This window comes from Aethalodelphis obliquidens, unplaced genomic scaffold (assembly GCF_003676395.1).
Source record: "Aethalodelphis obliquidens isolate GAN/ISIS:26980383/991018 unplaced genomic scaffold, ASM367639v1 scaffold39, whole genome shotgun sequence".
NCBI lineage: Eukaryota > Metazoa > Chordata > Mammalia > Artiodactyla > Delphinidae > Aethalodelphis > Aethalodelphis obliquidens.
In genome coordinates, this window is record NW_020837983.1 from 5,744,448 (window position 1) to 5,764,661 (window position 20,214).

Below are 20,214 nucleotides of genomic sequence, written 5' to 3' on the forward strand. Positions count from 1 at the left end.
CCACTCTGCCATATCTGCGGTATAAATCAAGCCAAAGAAATTTACTTGCAGCTCTTTAAAAACAACTTAAGAATCATTACCTACATGAAAGAAGAGCCTCCTTCCCTCCCACTTGGATTTCAATGCCTATGCTCTGTAAGGACGCTGTTTACTTCTCTCAGAGAGTATTCATGGCCTCAGCAGTCAGTGGTTCACTTCTTTCTGCCACTGACTGAAAGCTCCAAGGGGATGCAGATCATGCGTTTTGGAAACCTGCATCTCTCTGGCCCCAGAATCTGGGCTCTTCCTCACAACACGAGCACCATCTCCCAACGTATGGCTAGCACAACACTGGACCCACAAGGCATTCTAAGAGGAACAGTATTCAAGTATCTCAAGCTGGAAGGAAACTCATATGTCATTAAATTCAACTCTCATTTTGAATTTGAAGCCCAGGACTCAGTGGCTTACCCACGATGCCCCAGGAAGTTAGTGGCACACGGTCCCAGATAGTTTCCCCTGTACCACTAGGAGATCATTGCAGACTATAAAGATATTGCAATCTAATCTCCAAGATGAATATAAAATAAGCACACAGATAATTATAATACAAGGCATTATATGAGAAATAGAAAGTTTGAGAGCAGATGGGAGGGGGAGAAATCACACCTTTAGTCTGGGGTGAGGTAATCAACAATGTGCAACAGTCCTCAACCTTTTTGGTCACAGGACCCTTTTACTGTCTTAAAAATTACTGCAAACCCCAAAGAGCTTGTTTTTTTGTGATTATATCTATTGATATTTATATTAGAAATTAAAACTGAAAACATGAAAACCTATTTAATTAACTGAAATCCACTGCAAATCACTTGTTCGAATCACTACTAGTCTCATCAGTAAAGTCTCATGCTCAGATTGGTAGATACGAGTTTTCCAAAATTCTAATTTTTGCTTGAAGACTTACGTTTTATCATTGGCAACAAATACTAACCAGTAATTTTCCTGGAGGTGACTCACTTTGTTAATTTTTGAGAAAATGTATGCTAAGTAAGTCTGAATACCCATAGTTTGTCAGTTGTTCTTTCAAGCAAAAGTGGATTCCATGAAAAAAGTGGTTTGTGCAGCTCACAGATTGCACAGGTGCTTTCTGTGTACTCCCCATTAATCACACAGAATATTTAAAAGATATGCTTTATTAATCTTACTGCCTTTATGAAGGACATTCTTAAGTGAAACTGACTTTTTCTATTGCAAGTGCATGGTGCCACTGCTTTGAATCGTAAGGTGCCAGCAGTTTTTATTATTTGCACCACGAGTATAAATGTCAACAAAGTGAAAACGTGTAAAAGCACTAACGTCTTAGTGTTATGAAAATAGGTTTGACCATGTGCACCCCCTGAAAGACTCCTGGGCACTCCTCTGTGAGTGGACAACACTCTGAGAACCACTAGTGTACAAGACACAGGCTTTGAAAAAATGAGTCGGATTTTGATAGAATAAGATGAGGGAGGGCAGGAACATTAAGACAGTAAGATGTGAAGTGTATCTAAGGAACAGTGCGGGGCTGTAGGTCTAGTTGGAAGAGGAGGGAAGAAAAGGCAGAAGAAGCCAAAAAAATACTGTGAAAAGCCTGGAAGGCCTTCATGAAGATCAACTAGGTTTAAACCAGACAGGAAGAAGAGGTTAGGGTGAGCAGGTGTTTTGTTTTTTTGTGTTTGAAAGTTATTTCAACTTATACAAAAATAAAGCTAGACATGTTTACATTTACTAGTTATCAAATAAAAGTGACAGCAGAGCTACCTTCCTCATATGGAATATTTAGGGAATGAATAAACAAACATGTGGTGAAATGCTTTCCTATAAGAAACATGTTGTACCAATTAATTTAGATAGTATTACTTTTAGAAAGACGAATGAAGGAATTTATTAAGCACTTATTCTGAACTAAAAACTATACTGCTATATTATTTTCACGTTATATGATTTAATCCTTACAACAAGCTTACAAGAGAGGTATCACCACTCATATAGATGAGGCAAAGGAAACCCCAAAAGTTTAGTAACTTTCCACAGGACATGACTTTCAACTCTGATTTTGTAACACTTCATATTGTCACCCATTATCTTCGGGGAAAGTCTGAAAACAAATTTAATTATCAACCATATGTATATCTATATATTCCATGCAATATTTTTAAATAGGGCACATTTTGGTGTCACCAACCCAAATAAAAGTGATACAATGTAAAATCTCTAAAGAGATTGTATATTTTGAATTTTTTCTTTCCTTCCAGAATTACCTTAAACAGTATGTAAAGCTGATTACTAGCTGGTATCAGCTGATAGAAGTTTTGTTAAAACCTAACAGCTGAAAAAAAAAATCAACATTCGAGTTACTGTTGAGCTTCATCACAATACTTACTGGATTCAGGACCTTTTTCCCACCACATTTAAAAATATCAGATGAGTAAGAAAAGGAAGGAAGACGATTAGAAACCATAGTTTGATGCCATCTTCTTTGGCCCAAGAAAAGAAGTGTTAAGTGTACTGACATCACCGTACAGGTCTGGATGCACACCACCATATCAACATGGCTCCTTCCTGCACTTGGACCTGTTCTTTCAGCTACTACACTCTCTTACACGTGCATGTACACAAATTCACGCTTACACCCACACTAAAACTTATGGCATGCCTCTCTTCCCCGATGAAAATAAATAAATTCTTTGTTCAACTGGATGGTTGGAAACATTTTGTTGACATTTTAAAGGAAATTATCAAGATTATATCAAATTAATCCCCAAATGAATATTTTATTATAAAACAAAAAAATACACCTAAATACAGAGTAAAGCTACTTATTATTTATTCATTTCTAGGCAAGATAAGTGTCTGAGAGTACAATGCAGTTCAAATAAAGTAGCTACCTGGCTTGATAAAAAATACTCATTAAAGGTAGAAAATTATTATGAATATTGAAAATAAATATGCAAAACATCTTGAAAGTTTTACAGACTTTGTCCTTAAAAATTATAGTTGATTAGAAACTATACTGTTCTTCTACATTGATACTAAAATAGCTGCATTTTGGCTTAAATTACAACTGGTAATAATCTATACATTTGTATATAAACATAATATTCTTTCTACATTTTCGATTAAAAATTATACAATATTAAAAAGTTTATAAATTGCCAACAAAAATGTGAACTCATTTATACATTTCTGACATTAGAGAACTAATTATTATAATTATTATGTTATGGAATGCCAAACATGGGCAACATATCTAAGTTATAGAATAGTTATGATGAAATAATAAAAGAGGAAAAAAATTTCAAATCCATAATTTAGTAAATTTGCTCATTTAAATTAAAAAGAAATCACCATTATGATTAAATGTGCCAAATTCCATGAGGTTCTGAATGTGTGGATCTTGTTGCTTTGCTATTTTTGAAATAGGCAACTTCAATCCAAATCCCCATTTCCTTTTTTATTTTCTTTAAAAGGATCAATTTTTTTTTAAATGTATGTATGTATTTATTTATTTGACTGCATTGGGTCTTCGTTGCTGCACGCGGGCTTTTTCTAGTTGCGGTGAGCAGGGGCTACTCTTCACTGAGGTGTGCAGGCTTCTCATTGAGGTGGCTTCTCTTGTTGCAGGGCACGGGTTCTAGGCATGCAGGCTTCAGTAGTTGTGGCATGCAGGCTCAGTAGTTGTGGCTCGCGGGCTCTAGAATGCAGGCTCAGTAGCTGTGGGACACAGGCTTAGTTGCTCCGTGGCATGTGGGATCTTCCCAGACCAGGGCTCAAAGCCATGTCCCCTGCATTGGCAGGTGGATTCTTAACCACTGCGCCACCAGGGAAGTCCCCCACTATGTTTCCGACACAATTACACTGAGATGAAAGTTCAGGGGGTAAAAAATTTTTATTGAAAGATAAGATTGGTAAACATATTCTTAATACAAAAAATGTGAGCATCTGCCACAATGAGATTTATCCTGTTGGAATACTAGACTTACTGGAGCAAGTGATACACATATGCAAATGTGTCACGGTTAGGAGAAGGAGTTTAATGACCAGATCTTTCTTTGCCTGAGTAAAATGGCTGGAACAGATTCAGTATAAGACTACGCAGATCATAACTTTGCTTCAGTTCCTCGCTTTCAGCAAGCCTGTGTCACGCATTTGAACAATATATTAGACACAGGCGGTAAAGAGCTGCTGGCAAATTGGAATCTCTTGATGGGGCTGCGAGCTGGTAATTTTGAGGTAACCGATCTTCTGAATGTGCTGCTACTGTAGGGCTCCTCAAGTCTTAGTCATATTAAGAAGGAGCCCAACAGGCTACCTGTTGGTTCAGCTATGCTTTCTTTTTTCATGTACTCACCAATAAACAGTATGTCAACCTGATCCTACCAGAAAAATCTACAGGCTGCCTGAGAATATATTTTACTTGCTGTTCTCTTTACTTAATGGAGTTTTAGGGCATTAAAGGCAAGAAGGTACTTGGAAAATCCAAAAATGACCTGTCTGTATTAGGATTTTTCCTTGTACTTTTAGGTGCATCAAAAAAAACCACTTTTATATAGAAATGGATACTTGTTAAAAGAGCAAACTAAATAACTTCTGGTATCTAAATGAACAAAAGGAGGAGAAATAAGCTAAAACTGGTAATATATACTTACTACTGTGCATAGTATTGCTTTGAATTGGTGAAGTTAGATCAGATACAGGCAGTGTTTTCACCTACAATATACCTATATTCCCGAAAACCCTTCAATTAGCCACTGATCACATGGTTTCTGACATGTCTAAATTATGATCTTTGCTAACAACAGATTTGACTGGAAGAGGTGATGTGTACACCCCTCAATGACCTCTCTGCAGGGCCAGCTTTATCCCTTTTAACTGCTATAAAGAGGAATGTTTATGCTAAGTATACTAGCAGTCAGTAACACTGCAGTTGCTACTGAATGGCTATACATTTGTATGAAACTCCACAATGAAATTTCTATTTAACAGGGGACAGGCTAGCAAAGAAGTATTTGGATAACTTGTTACCTTACTTCCTAAGTGAAATGTCCATATATCAAAAAGGAATAATTCCAAAACATTAAAGCACATTATCTTCCCAAGTCCATTTGGTCTTTGAAAATTTATACAGCCATTAAATGAAATTTCCTGTCTTTTCCAAAGGGCATGATACTATGTACCTTTACCTAAATATTGTGACAGTTAATAGAGACTGTTCTCATGGATGCATTTGTCTGAATGTGGAAAGTCTGCGTTCTCAGTGTTTACCGCAAACCCAGCGAAGGTGATGATCCGTCTGAAGGTCAGTCAGCTCTTCAATGGTTCTCCAGCTGCACTGGCAGGCGTATGCCCGTGTTCCTTTCTTCTTTACCAACTTTGTTTTTAATTTGTGGAATTCTGGCATATTGTTCCTATTAGTAAAATAAGAAGGTTTTAGCATAGTAGCTTTGTTCAGTGCTTAATGACTTAAAAAAACAAAAAAGAAATTCTAACTGCTTTATTTTCCTATCTTCACAACATCCAAACGCTAAACTACCTGGTGCTCTCACATGAAAAACAGAAGATACACTTTGGCGTTCTCTTTCTGAGGATTTCAATGTTTTTAAATGGCAATCCTCTAGGTCTGTTTATTAAGGCTGTTGTAGAACACAGTGACCTAAAGAGAAGAATCATTGATCTGTCTTATCAGAGACTACATGATATAAGAATAGAGTGGAAAAGATGGTGGTTCATCTCCTACCTCAAATACTCACCTGTGCCATATTTTAAAAGCCTGCAGTGTGGAGGGGCTTCCCTGGTGGCGCAGTGGTTGAGAGTCTGCCTGCCGATGCAGGGGACACGGGTTCGTGCCCTGGTCCGGGAAGATCCCACGTGCTGCGGAGCGGCTGGGCCCATGAGCCATGGCCGCTGAGCCTGCGCGTCCGGAGCCTGTGCTCCGCAACGGGAGAGGCCACAACAGTGAGAGGCCCGTGTACCGCAAAAAAAAAAAAAAAAAAAAATAAAGCCAGCAGTGTGGCAAATGGAGGGCATATAAGAGGCATAAAGATAACAGGCTTCTGATGGGTTAACTATAGAAATTTTTCATTAATAGAGAAAAAGTGCTTGTTATTTCTATGTGTTGAATTCATATTATATCTCATTTGTTTCAATGATCTGCTTATTTACGTACACTACCAGAAACAAAACAAATGCCTATCCTGAAATAAATGTCAGTAATTTTAACATAATTAAACCTATGCGCAGAACTCATGAAAAACGATAACCATCTGACTTGATGCTATTATAAAAAAGACTGCAGAAGTTAAATTTAATTAATAGAAAATCAATTATGATTTTCAGTCCATGTACTGAATTTATGTAAATATTCCATGACAAAAGAAAATGAAAAAATTCAAAGTGAAATGATGAAAAAATACATAGTGAAATGATGAAATACAGTATAAGTACTTTTAAAGAAAGAAATACACTGTTAACTGTTGATGTCACTGCTACAGAAAGCAGGAAACAAAGTGCCCTCTGGTGGCCAATGGGCACCACATTCAGTACTGCACAAAATTCAGGCACAATTGAGGTTAGACCCTAACAAAACCTAAGAGATTTTCCAGGCCAACTGTCTGACTTCAGGAAACTGAGACTTTGACCAGCTGAACAACTTAGCTAAGGTTGCAGTGAGATAGGGGAAGAACTGAATAAGTTTTACTGCAAAGAAAAAAGCCAAACAAAACTAAATGTGTTTAATGAAAACTAAATGGCTAAATGAAGGACTGTCCTTTATTCAATCTGCAATATATTTTGACAAACTTAACATGTCACACTTGATTGAATACTTAGAGATTTCAGGAGTAGGAATCATGAAAGCCAAGGAACTATCAATAATTAATACATTTCAAGTAGTGCGTATTTTAAAAGCTGAGAAAGAAAATTTCATTATTTCCCATAAAGCAAACACAGTTTAATAGAAAAATACGAGCATTTTACTTAGCTATCATGGCAGGCTGGTCAAGTATAGCTTATACTTCTTTTAGAAAGTTCTAGAACTTCTCAAAGCTAGGATACACTTATTGCCCTCAAGTGTTTCCTCTCCCCTCTACTTTCAAGCAGATCACATCTTCCTTCACAAAATCAGGCAGTGAGATGTGAAAAGGCCTCCATTTCCTAGCTGTCCCCTTGAACACATCAGTATATGACCTCTTTCCACCCAGGCACAGAGGCGGCCTCTTCCTATCCAAGGCCCACTTTCCATCAGCACTCTAGACCCCAAAGCCTCCAGGACCTTGTTACTCACATAACCTTCCCTTCTCTTGTCTTCCCCCCCCCCCCCCCCCCCCCAATATAAACATCAAAGCATCTCCTATCTTTTTTAAAAAAATATTTATTTATTTATTTATTTTTGGTTGTGTCAGGTCTTAGCTGCAGCACGTGGGATCTTTCGTTGTGGCATGCAGGCTCTTCGTTGTGGTGTGCGGGCTTCTCTCTGGTTGTGGCACATGGGCCCCAGAGTGTGTGGGCTCTGTAGTTGCGGCATGCGGGCTCTCTAGCTGCAGCACATGAGTTTAGTTGCCCTGCAGCATTTCGGATCTCAGTTCCCTGACCAGAGATCGAACCAGCGTCCCCTGCATTGCAAGACTGATTCTTAACCACTGGACCAGCGGTTAAGGGAACCACTGGACCAGGGAAGTCCCAGCATCTCCTATCTTAACTAAATGATCCCTTAACTCTGCATTCACTGACAGGCTTCCAAGTCACCTTTCTGGGTAATATCATCCAGTTTCATGGTTTCATCTACCACTTTACAGTCTACATTTCTTAATCTGAGCTTCAGAGCCCCAAACAGTACGGGCTCTTGACCTGGGATTTTGGGCCCACACCAGGCTTTATTTGGGTTGGGTACTATGAAATCTCTCAAATTGTAATTTTTCTATGTATCTGCATATTTGAATCTTTCTGTGTGTATGTTGAGAGGATTCAGATTTTCAGAACAGTTCTTGATGTGAAAAGTTTAAAAACTCTTACATTAACACTAGAGGAGACTCCTAGAGATTTACATGAGAATGGATGCCAGAGAGGTGTGAAGAAAGCCTCGCACGGTTTTCTTTATGCTACTGAAGAGTGCTGCAATAATTCTGATGACTTGTACCTGAAAATATAGTCTTTGCTTAGGCACAGGTTTGGGGGGCCAAAAATGCATGATATGTGTACTTTACTAATTTTTAGCCCTTAATTTTTATTTGAAAATGTGAATGTACAGTTCAGATACATTTTTTTTTTTTTTAATTTTATTTTATTTATTTATTTATTTATGTCTGCGTTGGGTCTTCTTTGCTGCGCTCGGGCTTTCTCTAGTTGTGGCGAGTGGGGGCTACTCTTGGTTACGGTGCACAGGCTTCTCATTGCGGTGGCTTCTCTCCTTGCGGAGCACGGGTTCTAGGCGCACGGGCTTCAGTAGTTGTGGCACACGGGCTTAGTTGCTCCACGGCATGTGGGATCTTCCCGCACCAGGGCTCGAACCCATGTCCCCTGCATTGGCAGGTGGATTCTTAACCACTGCGCCACCAGGGAAGCCCCAGATACATTTTTATAACTTAAAAACATTAGGTATTCACTGAGTATTTAAGGATGTACAAATTACAAAAATATAAGTAAGACACTATCCCAACCACAAGGAGGGAGGCAGACATACACCAACCTAAGATATTTTCAGTCTTTTATTACAGTAAGTGCTATAACCGGTACAACGTGCTGTGGACACACGGAAGAGGATGAGTTTACTTCCAAGTTGAGAGAGTGGTAAGGGAATCATAGAAGATGAGCAATGAACCATACCCTGAGGGACAGGTAGGGTTTAGGTAGATAAAATGGTGGGAAGGTAGCCCAAGAGGTGGAGAGTTTATACAAAGTCATAGGGAATGGGAGCATTATGGGAGCATTGTTTTTTTTTTTTTTTTTTGCAGTATGCGGGCCTCTCACTGTTGTAACCTCTCCCGTTGTGGAGCACAGGCTCTGGACACACAGGCTCAGTGGCCATGGCTCACGGGCCCAGCCGCTCCACGGTATGTGGGATCTTCCCGGACCGGGACACGAACCTGTGTCCCCTGCATCAGCAGGTGGACTCTCAACCACTGCGCCACCAGGGAAGCCCCGGGAGCACTGTTTTGATGTAGCTAAAATCTTGCAAAGGTGAAAAGTATACCATGGAAAGACAAACAAAGCTGGGTAATAGATAGTTGGGGACTGGATTATGGAAGGTCTTGAATGCCATGCTGAGGAATTTGGACATTATTCTGTAAGCAGAAGGGTTTTGGGCAAGAGGATGGCATACTCAGAGTTATGCTTTAATTCTCAGCAAGTGAAGGGTGGTCTGGAAGAAGAGACTGTACACAGGAAAATCAGTGAGGAGGCTACTTCTGAACTCCTGTCCAGAAGTAACATGTCCTTAACTAGGCTGACAGCAGACAGATGGAAAGGAGGAGATGATGCGAGAAATATCAAAGAGGTGGAGGCCACACAATCTGGCCAAGGTCACCAAGAGGCATTACTGCACAGTAAGAAATATAAAGTTATATATTAAGTACATTTTTCACAGAGTGAAGTTCTTTAGAAACATACCTGAAAAACAGGTAATCACATGATTTGTCCCACCCATAGTCATCGCAGCTTACTACCCAGAAATCACAGGCTATACAACGCAGATGGTCACATGCTCTGTTCAGAGAAAAAGAACTGTACATTAGAAATTACTGTTAAATTTAAATATGAAAATATGCTGATTTATTCACAGACTATACCACATATTACAGATTACCGAGTAAACAACAGAAAAGTAAAGATGAATCTGAGTATAAATTTTTATACTATTGGTCTGATTACCTATTTGAACTTTCAGGTTAAATTTCTGCACAAACCTACCTATTTTACTAAGATCTTGCATACTGATACATATATGCACACATGTATATTTACATATATAAAAGAAAAAAATGGATGTGTAGATCTTTTAGTTCAATGGTTTTCAAATTTGTCTGAGGGAGATCTTCACTTAAGCTACCTTCTTTACGTGTTTCCCTTCCTAATGAAAATTTCAGGATGCCTCTACCACAGAATTTGTCACATTGTATTGAAATGCTGGGACAATATCTTCTCTGTGCTGGGACAATATCTTATTTGTTTCTGTTTCCCCACTACTTGGCATTAATGTATTCATTCACTCACTTAAAAAGTATTTACTGAAAGACTACTATGTGCTGGTGAGATTCTGTCCTCAAACAGCTTAGATTCTAATTCGAGAAGAAATACTCATAAATTATGTAGCACGTTAGAAGGTAAAAAGTGCTTTAAATGAAATAAAAAGTAGAGTCGATAAAATTGAAAGTACTGGGAGGAAGTGTGTTATAATTTTAAATACAAGAGTCTGCATAGGCTTCACTGGTAAGGTATATCTAAGCAGTTTCTTTAAGTGGAGTGGTAGTTGGTAAAGGAAGTGGGGTTAATAGAAGGTTATATTTAAGAAGGAGAAAGAGTCGGTTTGTATACTGATGGCAAAGATGCAGTGAAGGGAAAAATGCTGCTGATGAGAGAGGGTAGAACTGCTAGAACGATACTCAGCACATAACAGTTACTCAGTGACAACCTGAGGAACCAAAATGCCAAGCAAATCTCAAAATTCATATAGTACATAGTAACTTCAGGAGTAAAATGATAATATATGGTAAGAATTATGAATTGCTGCTGCAAACCATTTGATTTGTATAATAATTGTGATTTAAAGAAAACTTCTCCATTGTCTGAAGTATTTTAAAACTAGAATCAATATAGATACATTTGATCATCTAAAAATTAAAAGGAAATAACAAGAGTTTTAAAGATACCAAAAATAAAGTGAAAAGACCAATAATAGAGTGAAAGAAAACATTTTCAACACATAGTCAAATACTTATACTGATAAAGAGTGCTTACAAATGACAACAAAGAAAGAAACTCTAAAAATATAATGTCACTATGTCACTAATATAGGTAGCATAGATTAGTAGTGAAAGAGTGTAGATAAGATTGCCTACGTTCAAATGCTGATTCCCTAGCTGTGTACTATAGTCAAGTAACTTAACTTCTCTGGGACTTAGTTTCCCTATCTATAAAATGGGGATAATAATGCACACCTCATAGAAGAATTATGAGGAGCTAATCAAGTTAATATTGATGAAGTGCTCATGACAGTGCCTGGCATACAGCATTTATTAAAAAGTTAAAATACTACATAAAGAATTAAAATTTCAAGCAACCATGAAATATATATTTAAACCAATTAAGTTAGCAAAAATTAGCCCTCTCAGACATTTCTGGTGGGTATGTGAACTGCTATAACCTTTTGGGAAAAATCTTGGCATAATTTTACAATTAAAATTATACCTAGCTGCTGCACTAGCAATCCCATTTTGGGGAATATATTACATATAAATAAAAGCACCAGAGTATAGGCGTGTATCTCAAGAATAATTTCGACTGCAGTGCTGTTGAAGTGGCAAAAAACAGGATACCACCTGGATAGCTATCAAAGAGGGAAAAGACTGAATAACATTTGTACTATGGAATATTAGGCAGTTGATAAAAGAGTTAATTAGATTTAACTACTGACATAGAGGTGCACAAGGCAAGGTACACAATAACATATATAACATGATCCTGTCTTTGTAAAAACTACCCCACAAATTTTCCTGTATAGGTGTTTATAACAAGTTTGTAAGAACATGGAGAAAAATGTGGAAGGTAATATACCACGCAGCTATCACTGGTTGCCTCAGGAGGGGTGGGAATGGAGAGGAAGGAAGGAGAGTACTATCTTTCTCCTTATACATTTTGACTTTTTATTTTTTTCAAAAAGCATATAATACTTCTGCAATTAAAAAATAAAATAAAATCCATCACTATATTTTTTTTCACTTATTTCCCTCTAAAATTCAGATAACTTAACTTCAAAATTGCAAATATATTTTGGCCTGGAAGTTTCTTTGAGAATGAATGCTTTGTATTTCTAAAAACATTAATCACAACAATAATTAAACACTTAAAATCTTAAGTTTCATAAACAATTCCGTATTTCCTTTTAAACTGTTAGCAATTTATGAAGTTGAATTTGTACATATGGAAATTCAACACAATTACATTTGTACACATTTGAACTTGGATTTTGAATGTACAAGTCAGGAAATGCAAAATGATGGTTCCCAAAGCTGCTATAACTTGCTTTCTTATGCATATGTATTTATTACATGATTGCACAGAGTGTTAACTTTAATGCCTTAATACATATGTGCAATTTGGCTGAATTACTGCTGTTGTGGGAACTATAATTTAGAATTTCCTGACATTCTGTATGTGTAAAATTTCAACCATAATGTTAAATACAGCTTTTTAATTTAAAATTTAGCAGTTTATTCAAATCTATTCACACTACCATATTTTCCTACCGACACTGTCCTTTGAGAAAAATAAAACTAACTTGCAGCTAAGAAATCATTCTGCTGCTACGATTCACTCTATTAGACCATTATTATACCAGTCTATGGAATAATCCAGGCTTGCAAGTAGTTTAAAAAATAACGAGGAGAGTAAAATTCAATTTGGCTTGAAAATAACACCTTGGTTTTATCTATATCTTATTAATGCCACCATGCTTTGCTACTGCTCTTCCCCTTTACACCAAGTGGGTAGAAGATTCAAATCTTTACACTCTAAAATCATTCGAGATTACTCTCAAATCAGAGCTTGATCCAAAAATTAAACAAACATAACACATGAAAAAGAGGCAGAACAGACCCGATTTCCTTCATGCCCTAGGCATGTAAATCAGTGCTTATTTTCAGGGCTTAAATATATTTTTCTTTTATAACTATATATAAAAGAATATCTAACATAAAGTCATGGTTCCAGTGAAAGATAAACTGTCAGGTCTTTCCTCGAAAATGTGAGTAAATACAAACATGGAAGTGTCATCAACAGCTTTGTCCTTTTATCAGGCTAGTAAGTAAAATCTTTACTATTTTAAAGATGTTAGTGGTGGGAATGTCCCAAATATAGCCCAATATAGTCTTCTGCACAGACCCTGGTTCTCAGTCAAATCCTTCAGATCTACACAGTAGACTGGGGAGTCTTGCTGTTTGGGCAGCTGGAAAACAACAGCTGCAATAACAAAAGCGGCTTCCCTCTTACATACATTATAAAAGCGTCTGCAAATTGGTATACTAGAAGGAATAATGGACTAGGCGTAAAGTTACACGTTGGAGTCCTTGCCTTGGGCAAGGCACAGGGCTTGGGAGTCATTCTTGACAACTTTCTCTCTTGCCTCCAACAGCCATTTAATCACTGAATTCTGTCAATTCTATGTTCTAATATCTCAAGCGTGACCCTTTTTCCCTACAGCCACTGCCACCACTTAGGTCACAGCTGCCATCCCTGTCTCTTTCCTGGACCACCGGTACCTACTGCCTGTTGACTGGTCTCCCTGTGTTCTCTCCTGTCTTGTCCCTCCAACTTCCAATCCATCTTCCATTCTGGAACCAAAATTTCTTTCTTTAGAAACACAAATATGATTATGTCATCCCTACCTGCTTAAAAAAACCCCCAAACAACCCAATGGCTTCCACTGCTATAGGACATATTTTTCTAAAATCCTCCAGGGGACCCCAAACCAAACGTCCCCTGACTACCTCTCCAGCCCCACCAGGAGCCATTCTTTCCCCCACTCACTACACTCCAGCTCACCTGGCTGCTCCCTGTTCCTCCCACACCCCTGGCTCCTTCCAGCTCAGGGATCGTCTAACCTGGTGGGTCCTCTGGCTCCAACGCTCCCCTGTCTTTGCTTAATTCCTACTTATTTATCATATCATAGTCTGATTAAATGTTATTTGCTTAGGAAAGCATTCCCTAACACTTCATATTAGTTAGGATGCCAATTATCTATGCTTATAGTATTCTGTACTTACCCTTCACATTACATATTATGTGGAAATTAAATAGTTATTTGTGGAATTAAAGTCTCTTTCCTCATCTAGACTGAAAGCTCACTGAGGGCAGGGAAGTGTCTATTTATTTGTTCACCACAATGTGTTCACTCAAAACCTAGGACTAAGCAAGGACATGATGAATTAATACGTGTTTAATGAATTTAACATCAGTGCCTCAATTTGCTCATTTATAAAATGGGGTTAAAAATTCTTGCTCTACCTGCATCTTGGTTTTTCCCTGTGAAGCAGGTGAACCAATACACATATACTTACAAAAAAGTGCTCTGGACAGTATAAAGTACTTCATACATATAATATTTTACATGCACATGAGTATGTATGTGCTTATCTTTCTGTGTGTGTTGATCTATGCCATGAAGAAGGTGGTCAATGATTAGTATCTTTGTGATGGGTGAAGAAGATCTGTGAATATAAACATTTACCTGTGCATATATATGCAAATTGTATGTGTTTTCCCTTCTTGTCACTGTGCAAAAGGTAGGAATGGGGTTGAAAGATTGTGGTATTCTCATGGATCAATGTTATATAATAGGCATACACTGAAATTCCATCTGGAACGAGATTCTTCTCTGCTAGAACTAAATCAAAGTACATGTAAAAATATACTACATAAAAGAGAATCTTAATAAAATATTTACTCTTGGAAGTAAACCAGAGCACATAAAGATATTTCCTGAGATAAAATGGAAAAGTAGTAGAATATAGGATTCTTGCAGCTGAGGTATAACACAATGAGAAGGCAGCACAAACAGACGAGAAATACCCACAAACAACTCCAAACAACTGTACCTATAGTAGCTAGCTGACCTGCAACATGGGCACAATTTTAATGTATTATCTCATTTAATCCTTACAATAACTCAGTTTCCTCACCCATAAAAACTAAAGTATTTATGGGTGAGGAAACTGAGGTTTTGTAAGATTATATCCCTTCTCAAGGCTTCACAGCTTGTAAGAGGCAGAGTGAATATCTGAACTTAGGTATTCTGTCATCAGAGCCCTTTTTCTTCATGCCCTGGGTATAATCATGTGTTTCTTTATCAGTTTCTCTACTGGCCAGTGTTTTACCTTTTTTGGTATCTAGTACCTAGGACATAGAGGGCATTCAATGAATATCTAAAAAAAGAAAAGGAAAAGGAAGTTCAAACAGAATGACAAAATGAGTCTACAGTAAGTGAATTAAGCAGGTAAGACAGTGGGGACATGCATTAGAAAGGACTGTCATTCTAGACAGGGAATAAGTGTAAAAATACTCAGAGGTAGAAAAATATAAGTGGAAAGTAGAAGGATAACAAGTGTTCTAGTGGAAGTAGAGTATCTAGCCCAGGCTTTAACTGGAGGTGAAAGAACTAAAAAGAGAAGAGGAAGAACAACAATTTGGTAAAGCAAACAATGAGTTTAGAGTTAATATGAGACAGACGGCAGCTCTCATTTTCCTTCTGAACAGGGGAGAGGTGCTCAAAATGTTATGTTAGGTATATTTTCTTTAATGCTCTATGTGGGTGAGACTACAGAAGATGGAAGTGGATGGTAACTAGGAAACGTTTGCCGTATAGCTCAAGGATGACTTGAGGGAAGCCTGGATTCGAGGCCGAGTGGTCTGGCAATGACTGAGACAAATCCAACTGGGTAGACACAGTAAGTCAGGATTGATAAGCAGCCAGACTGTATTCTTCTCTAAGGGCAGTGTGTGTCTCTAATCCTTTGAATAGACAGTCCTCAACGCACGACGATTCAGGTGCTATCAACTCTTTATTTACAGCCCTCACAGCAGGCATCACCCCTGTGGGTTGCTATAGCCTGTCTGCTGCCTGGTGTTCCTGGTCTAGGCTTCCCCAGATTCCCAGTTTCCCTCTGGTCCTATAGCCCTTTTTTTCCAGGCCTCCTCAGACCTAGGCCAGCTCTACTACAACCCTCCAACAATGTCCTTTTGGATCCCACTTCCATTATTCAATATAATGGTTATCTCCCCTGAAACGTGATCAGAATGCAATCATACAGCTCAGTCTTTTACTTCTTTTATCAGAAAATGAAGAAGTGCTTTAGAAATAACTAGACAAAATATAATAATCTAGTTAAGTGGGCCTCTATAAAAATAGAACCAAACTTAACAGGACAGTAAAATGATTTGCTGAACTACTTACAACAGACAAGACGTGGAAACAACCTAAATGTCCATCGACAGATGAATGGATAAAGAAGATGTGGTGCATATATACAATGGAATACTACTCAGCCATAATAAAGAATGAAATAATGTCATTTTCAGCAACACGGATGGGCCTAGAGATTATATACCAAGTGAAGTAAGTCAGAAAGAGAAAAACAAATACCATATGATATCACTTATATGTGGAATCTAAAATACAACACAAGTGAACTTATCTACGAAACAGAAATAGACTCACAGACATAGAGAACAGACTTGTGGTTGCCAAGGGGGAGGTGGGTGGGGGAGGGATGGCTTGGGAGTTTGGGATTAGCAGACACAAACTATCATATATAAAATGGATAAACAATAAGGTCCTACTGTATAGCATACGGAACTATATTCAATATCCTGTGATAAACCATAACAGAAAAGAATACGAAAAAGAATGTATATATATGTATAACTGAATCACTTTGCTGTACAGTAGAAATTAACACAACATTGTAAATCAACTATACTTCAATAAAAAAAAAATTGCTGAAAATCGATCTGTTTCCCCTCTTTACGACAATGACAATGGAATAGGCTAGGAGTCTGAGGCTGATAGGGGCTTGGGGTAGGTAGCATCATGACCATAAGATTGCCCTGAAAGAGGTACTGAGTGAGATCCTGGGTGAAAGGAGGGTTGGGGAAGAGACAACAAAAGGAGGGTTTCTCCTTTTGAAATATGTAAAATCAAGAGACTGTGCTTAAGAACTCCTTGGGTACTACAGACCCACAGCTTCTCACGCTGACTGGCCAAGGCAGTGTGGGTGACACATCATATAGTTCACCTGTCCTACTCACTGGTTTTCACTGCCTGGAAGGAAAAATGGCGAGATAGAAGCTCAACTCCTGGTGTCTTGTGGAAACCAAGCTGGGATGGAAGTGATCCAGGCACTTCAAGTGGCTCTTAAAGAAGGGTGTCAACACAATGAACAACACATACCCAACACCATAGCTTTTAACAACTATCACCCAATAATAATCAGTATTTCAGTAAAGTGTTCTTAGTTAGACTGGCTAACAAAATATACCTTTTATTATGAAACAGACTCATGCCAAGATGATAAGAACTATGTTTTAACAGGGTATCAATTTGGAAAAAACTAATTAAGAAAGTATAACATATTTCTGACATCTTACCTCTGTGAAGTATTTGTCCCAACCCCACATGGAACAGCGCTTCCACCAAGGTATACTGGGCTGCAGCTGGACATGTTCAACAGACGGAAGAAAAATAAAATTAAAACATAAAAGAAACATGAGAAGTTAATTTGGCCTCATTGACTCTATATTCTTGTAATCAAATTGTATATTTTCCTGAGCAAGCCAACTATTTCAAGGAAGAGGTATTTATTTCAGGGTCAGTGTGTTATTGGATAAAACCTGTATATTCAGGAACACTCAAGGAGTTAAAATGAGTCACAGAAAAATGTGTTTGCCAAATAATGTAAGGGACAAAGTAAATACTGAAGAATATAACAGAACATTAATTTTGAGAAACCATTCACACTTTTTTTTTTTTTATGCAGCAGAAAATTATTTACAATAGCAATAACCTCCCATTCAAGTTCCTTTACACTAAGGAGTCACAGACCATAAGAACACTGAAAAATGCTGCTGTTGGTCTGTCTCCTGAAAGCCGACCAGTGGTGCTTTGTTGCTCAATGTTGTTAAACGGTAACAAAATCTACTAGACCATGCTCACCAGTGTGTATAATTCACCAAAGCAATCCCAACTTACCTCTTACCAGGGCCTTGAATGGAAGCTCTGACAGATGTGTTACCTGAAGATTTAGATTTTAATTTCTGTTAAAAAAACAAAACAATAAAAGGCCAAGGGTAACTTAGAGAATTGTAACATGAAAACTAATATTCTTTATTTTATAACAAGGATATTTTAAAAATGGCTTAAAATTTCCTATGATTTTAAAGTTTCTGAAATGAAAACAATGATCAAAACCCTTTAAAGGCAAAAGGGAAGTAGACCTCCCTGAGGAATTTACGAATTACTATGCTAACGTTTAGTCTAGAAAATTGATATACTGCCATTATTAGCATGCTAAGATTTAGAGTCACTTGATAACTCTTCAGTTAATACTAGAGTTCAATGATTTAGTATGAAGGAGCTGCTATTTAAAACTTCATCCTGGAAAAATTCAATTGAGGAGTAAAAAAACCTCAGACTCATTTTAAAGGCTGTGAATGGTACTCACCTGAACTAAAAATAAACTAACCAAACTCCTGGGTAACTTCAGGAATATTAATTTTGATCAGATGAAATGGTATCAACCATTAGATGTCCAAGGAAAATGTAGAGCTACCTAGTCACAATCATACAGTAGTTCCTATATGGTTACATAACATCATCATTAGCAAGCATTTATTAAGTGTTAACTGGTATAAGGTACCAAACAACATGGCTGACCACATACTAGGACCACCGCCAAGGAAAGGAAGTAGGATGGAGAGAAGGCAATTTAAACTATGCAGAGACATGCCATCAATTTACCTAGCAGGTGAGGAAATTTAATGGAGGCAAAAATACTTTACTATTTCTCTTAACTCTTTTATTTGTTGAATAAAACTGATGTTAAACAGAACTGGAAACATTTTTGGTGCATAGCTGAAAAGTAATAATGTGCCTAAGTCTCTTTTTGTCTTTGGGAGCACGCTCCATGTGCCATCCAGGCTTGTGTTTGCAACTCAAGGCTGGCACGCTGGGACATCTGCTGCTGTTTCTGGGCTTTCTTGTGTGAGTCTGCAACTGATATAATATTGTAAGTCAACTATACTTCAATTAAGAAAAGAAAGAAACACAACAGGACAGGTGAGCAATGGAGGAGGGACCAATACTCTCAAGAGCATCTGGCCTCTGAGGAGAAGGTGGGCATATGGACGAGCAATTCAGAGACACTTCCTTTCCTCATCCAATCAGTGTTTTACATTGATCTGCTTTCCTCCAGAAGTTTACTTGGGTTGCTTTCTCCCCTGCAGGCTGGAAAACTGGATATAATAACTAACTTCAAAAAGGGAGCACACAGAAGAAGTGCATAAAAGCTTATTCTTCATGATTATAAGAGCTATTTTTATTTCAGATTAGTATATCTTCTCTAATACTTCTTTAGAGAAGTATTTCCTTCTCTTTCTGAAATGCCTTGAACTGAAGAGACAGTGCCTCACACACAGATACATACCCTGTAGTGCTTACTAAATAATGAATTGCTCAGATGATCAATGAATAACATCATGTAGTTTTTTTCCTACCACTAATTAAATTAGTATTGCTATTCAGCATTTATGATGCATTCTGTTCGCAGAGTATTCAACACCATTGCTATTGTGTTGACATGTTATTCAACTAGGCCATCAGCTTATTAATTTACCACAGATGAACTGAAAATGTTAAATTTAGAGAAATTAAGATTTTTTAAACTTGGTTTTATTTTTATTTTTTGTTATTCTAATTGAAGTATAATTGACCTACAACACTATGTTAGTTTCAGGGGTAAAACATACTGACTTGGTATTTCTATATATTACAAAATGATCACCACAGAAAGTCTAGTCACCATACAGAGCTATTACAGTATTATTGACTATATCCCTGATGCTGTACATTTCATCTCTGTGACTCATGTATTTTGTACATCCCTCATGTATTTCACTGACCTCTCCCACTCCTCTCCCCTCTGGCACAGAGAAATACAAAGCTTAAGATCTATACCAGTCACTTAAATTTTAGTCTGACAAAAAAAGAAGTGGCCCATATCCATAATCTTAACACAATCATTGCCTAGTTATTTTTAGTCCACTGTCTTGCTTTAATCTTCCCTACCTTAAAAACAAACAAACCAACCCTCTTTGGTATTATATTTATTTCTTAGATTTTTTTCCTTGTGGTCCTTGTAATTTAGACTTCCATTTGGTCTCTTTCTAACAAATATATATATATATATATATATATATATATATATATATATATAT

At 37.5% G+C, this 20,214-nt stretch overlaps 1 protein-coding gene across 2 annotated transcripts in view; it reads right to left on the reverse strand.

The window, feature by feature from the left end:
- Window positions 1-3,888: 3,888 nt before the first annotated feature.
- Window positions 3,889-20,214, reverse strand: part of CFAP418 (cilia and flagella associated protein 418) — a 21,727-nt gene continuing 5,401 nt past the window's right edge. Inside the window, exons 3-7 of one of the 2 annotated variants that reach the window (XM_027131444.1) lie at window positions 17,972-18,036; window positions 17,371-17,436; window positions 13,492-13,578; window positions 9,622-9,717; window positions 3,889-5,426 (exon numbers count right to left, since the gene is read on the reverse strand). In XM_027131444.1, the coding sequence (XP_026987245.1) occupies window positions 5,273-5,426; window positions 9,622-9,717; window positions 13,492-13,578; window positions 17,371-17,436; window positions 17,972-18,036 (468 nt within the window). In that variant the 3' untranslated portion in view covers window positions 3,889-5,272. The remainder of the gene's footprint in view (window positions 5,427-9,621; window positions 9,718-13,491; window positions 13,579-17,370; window positions 17,437-17,971; window positions 18,037-20,214) is intronic. The other variant, XM_027131445.1, reaches the window with a different exon arrangement.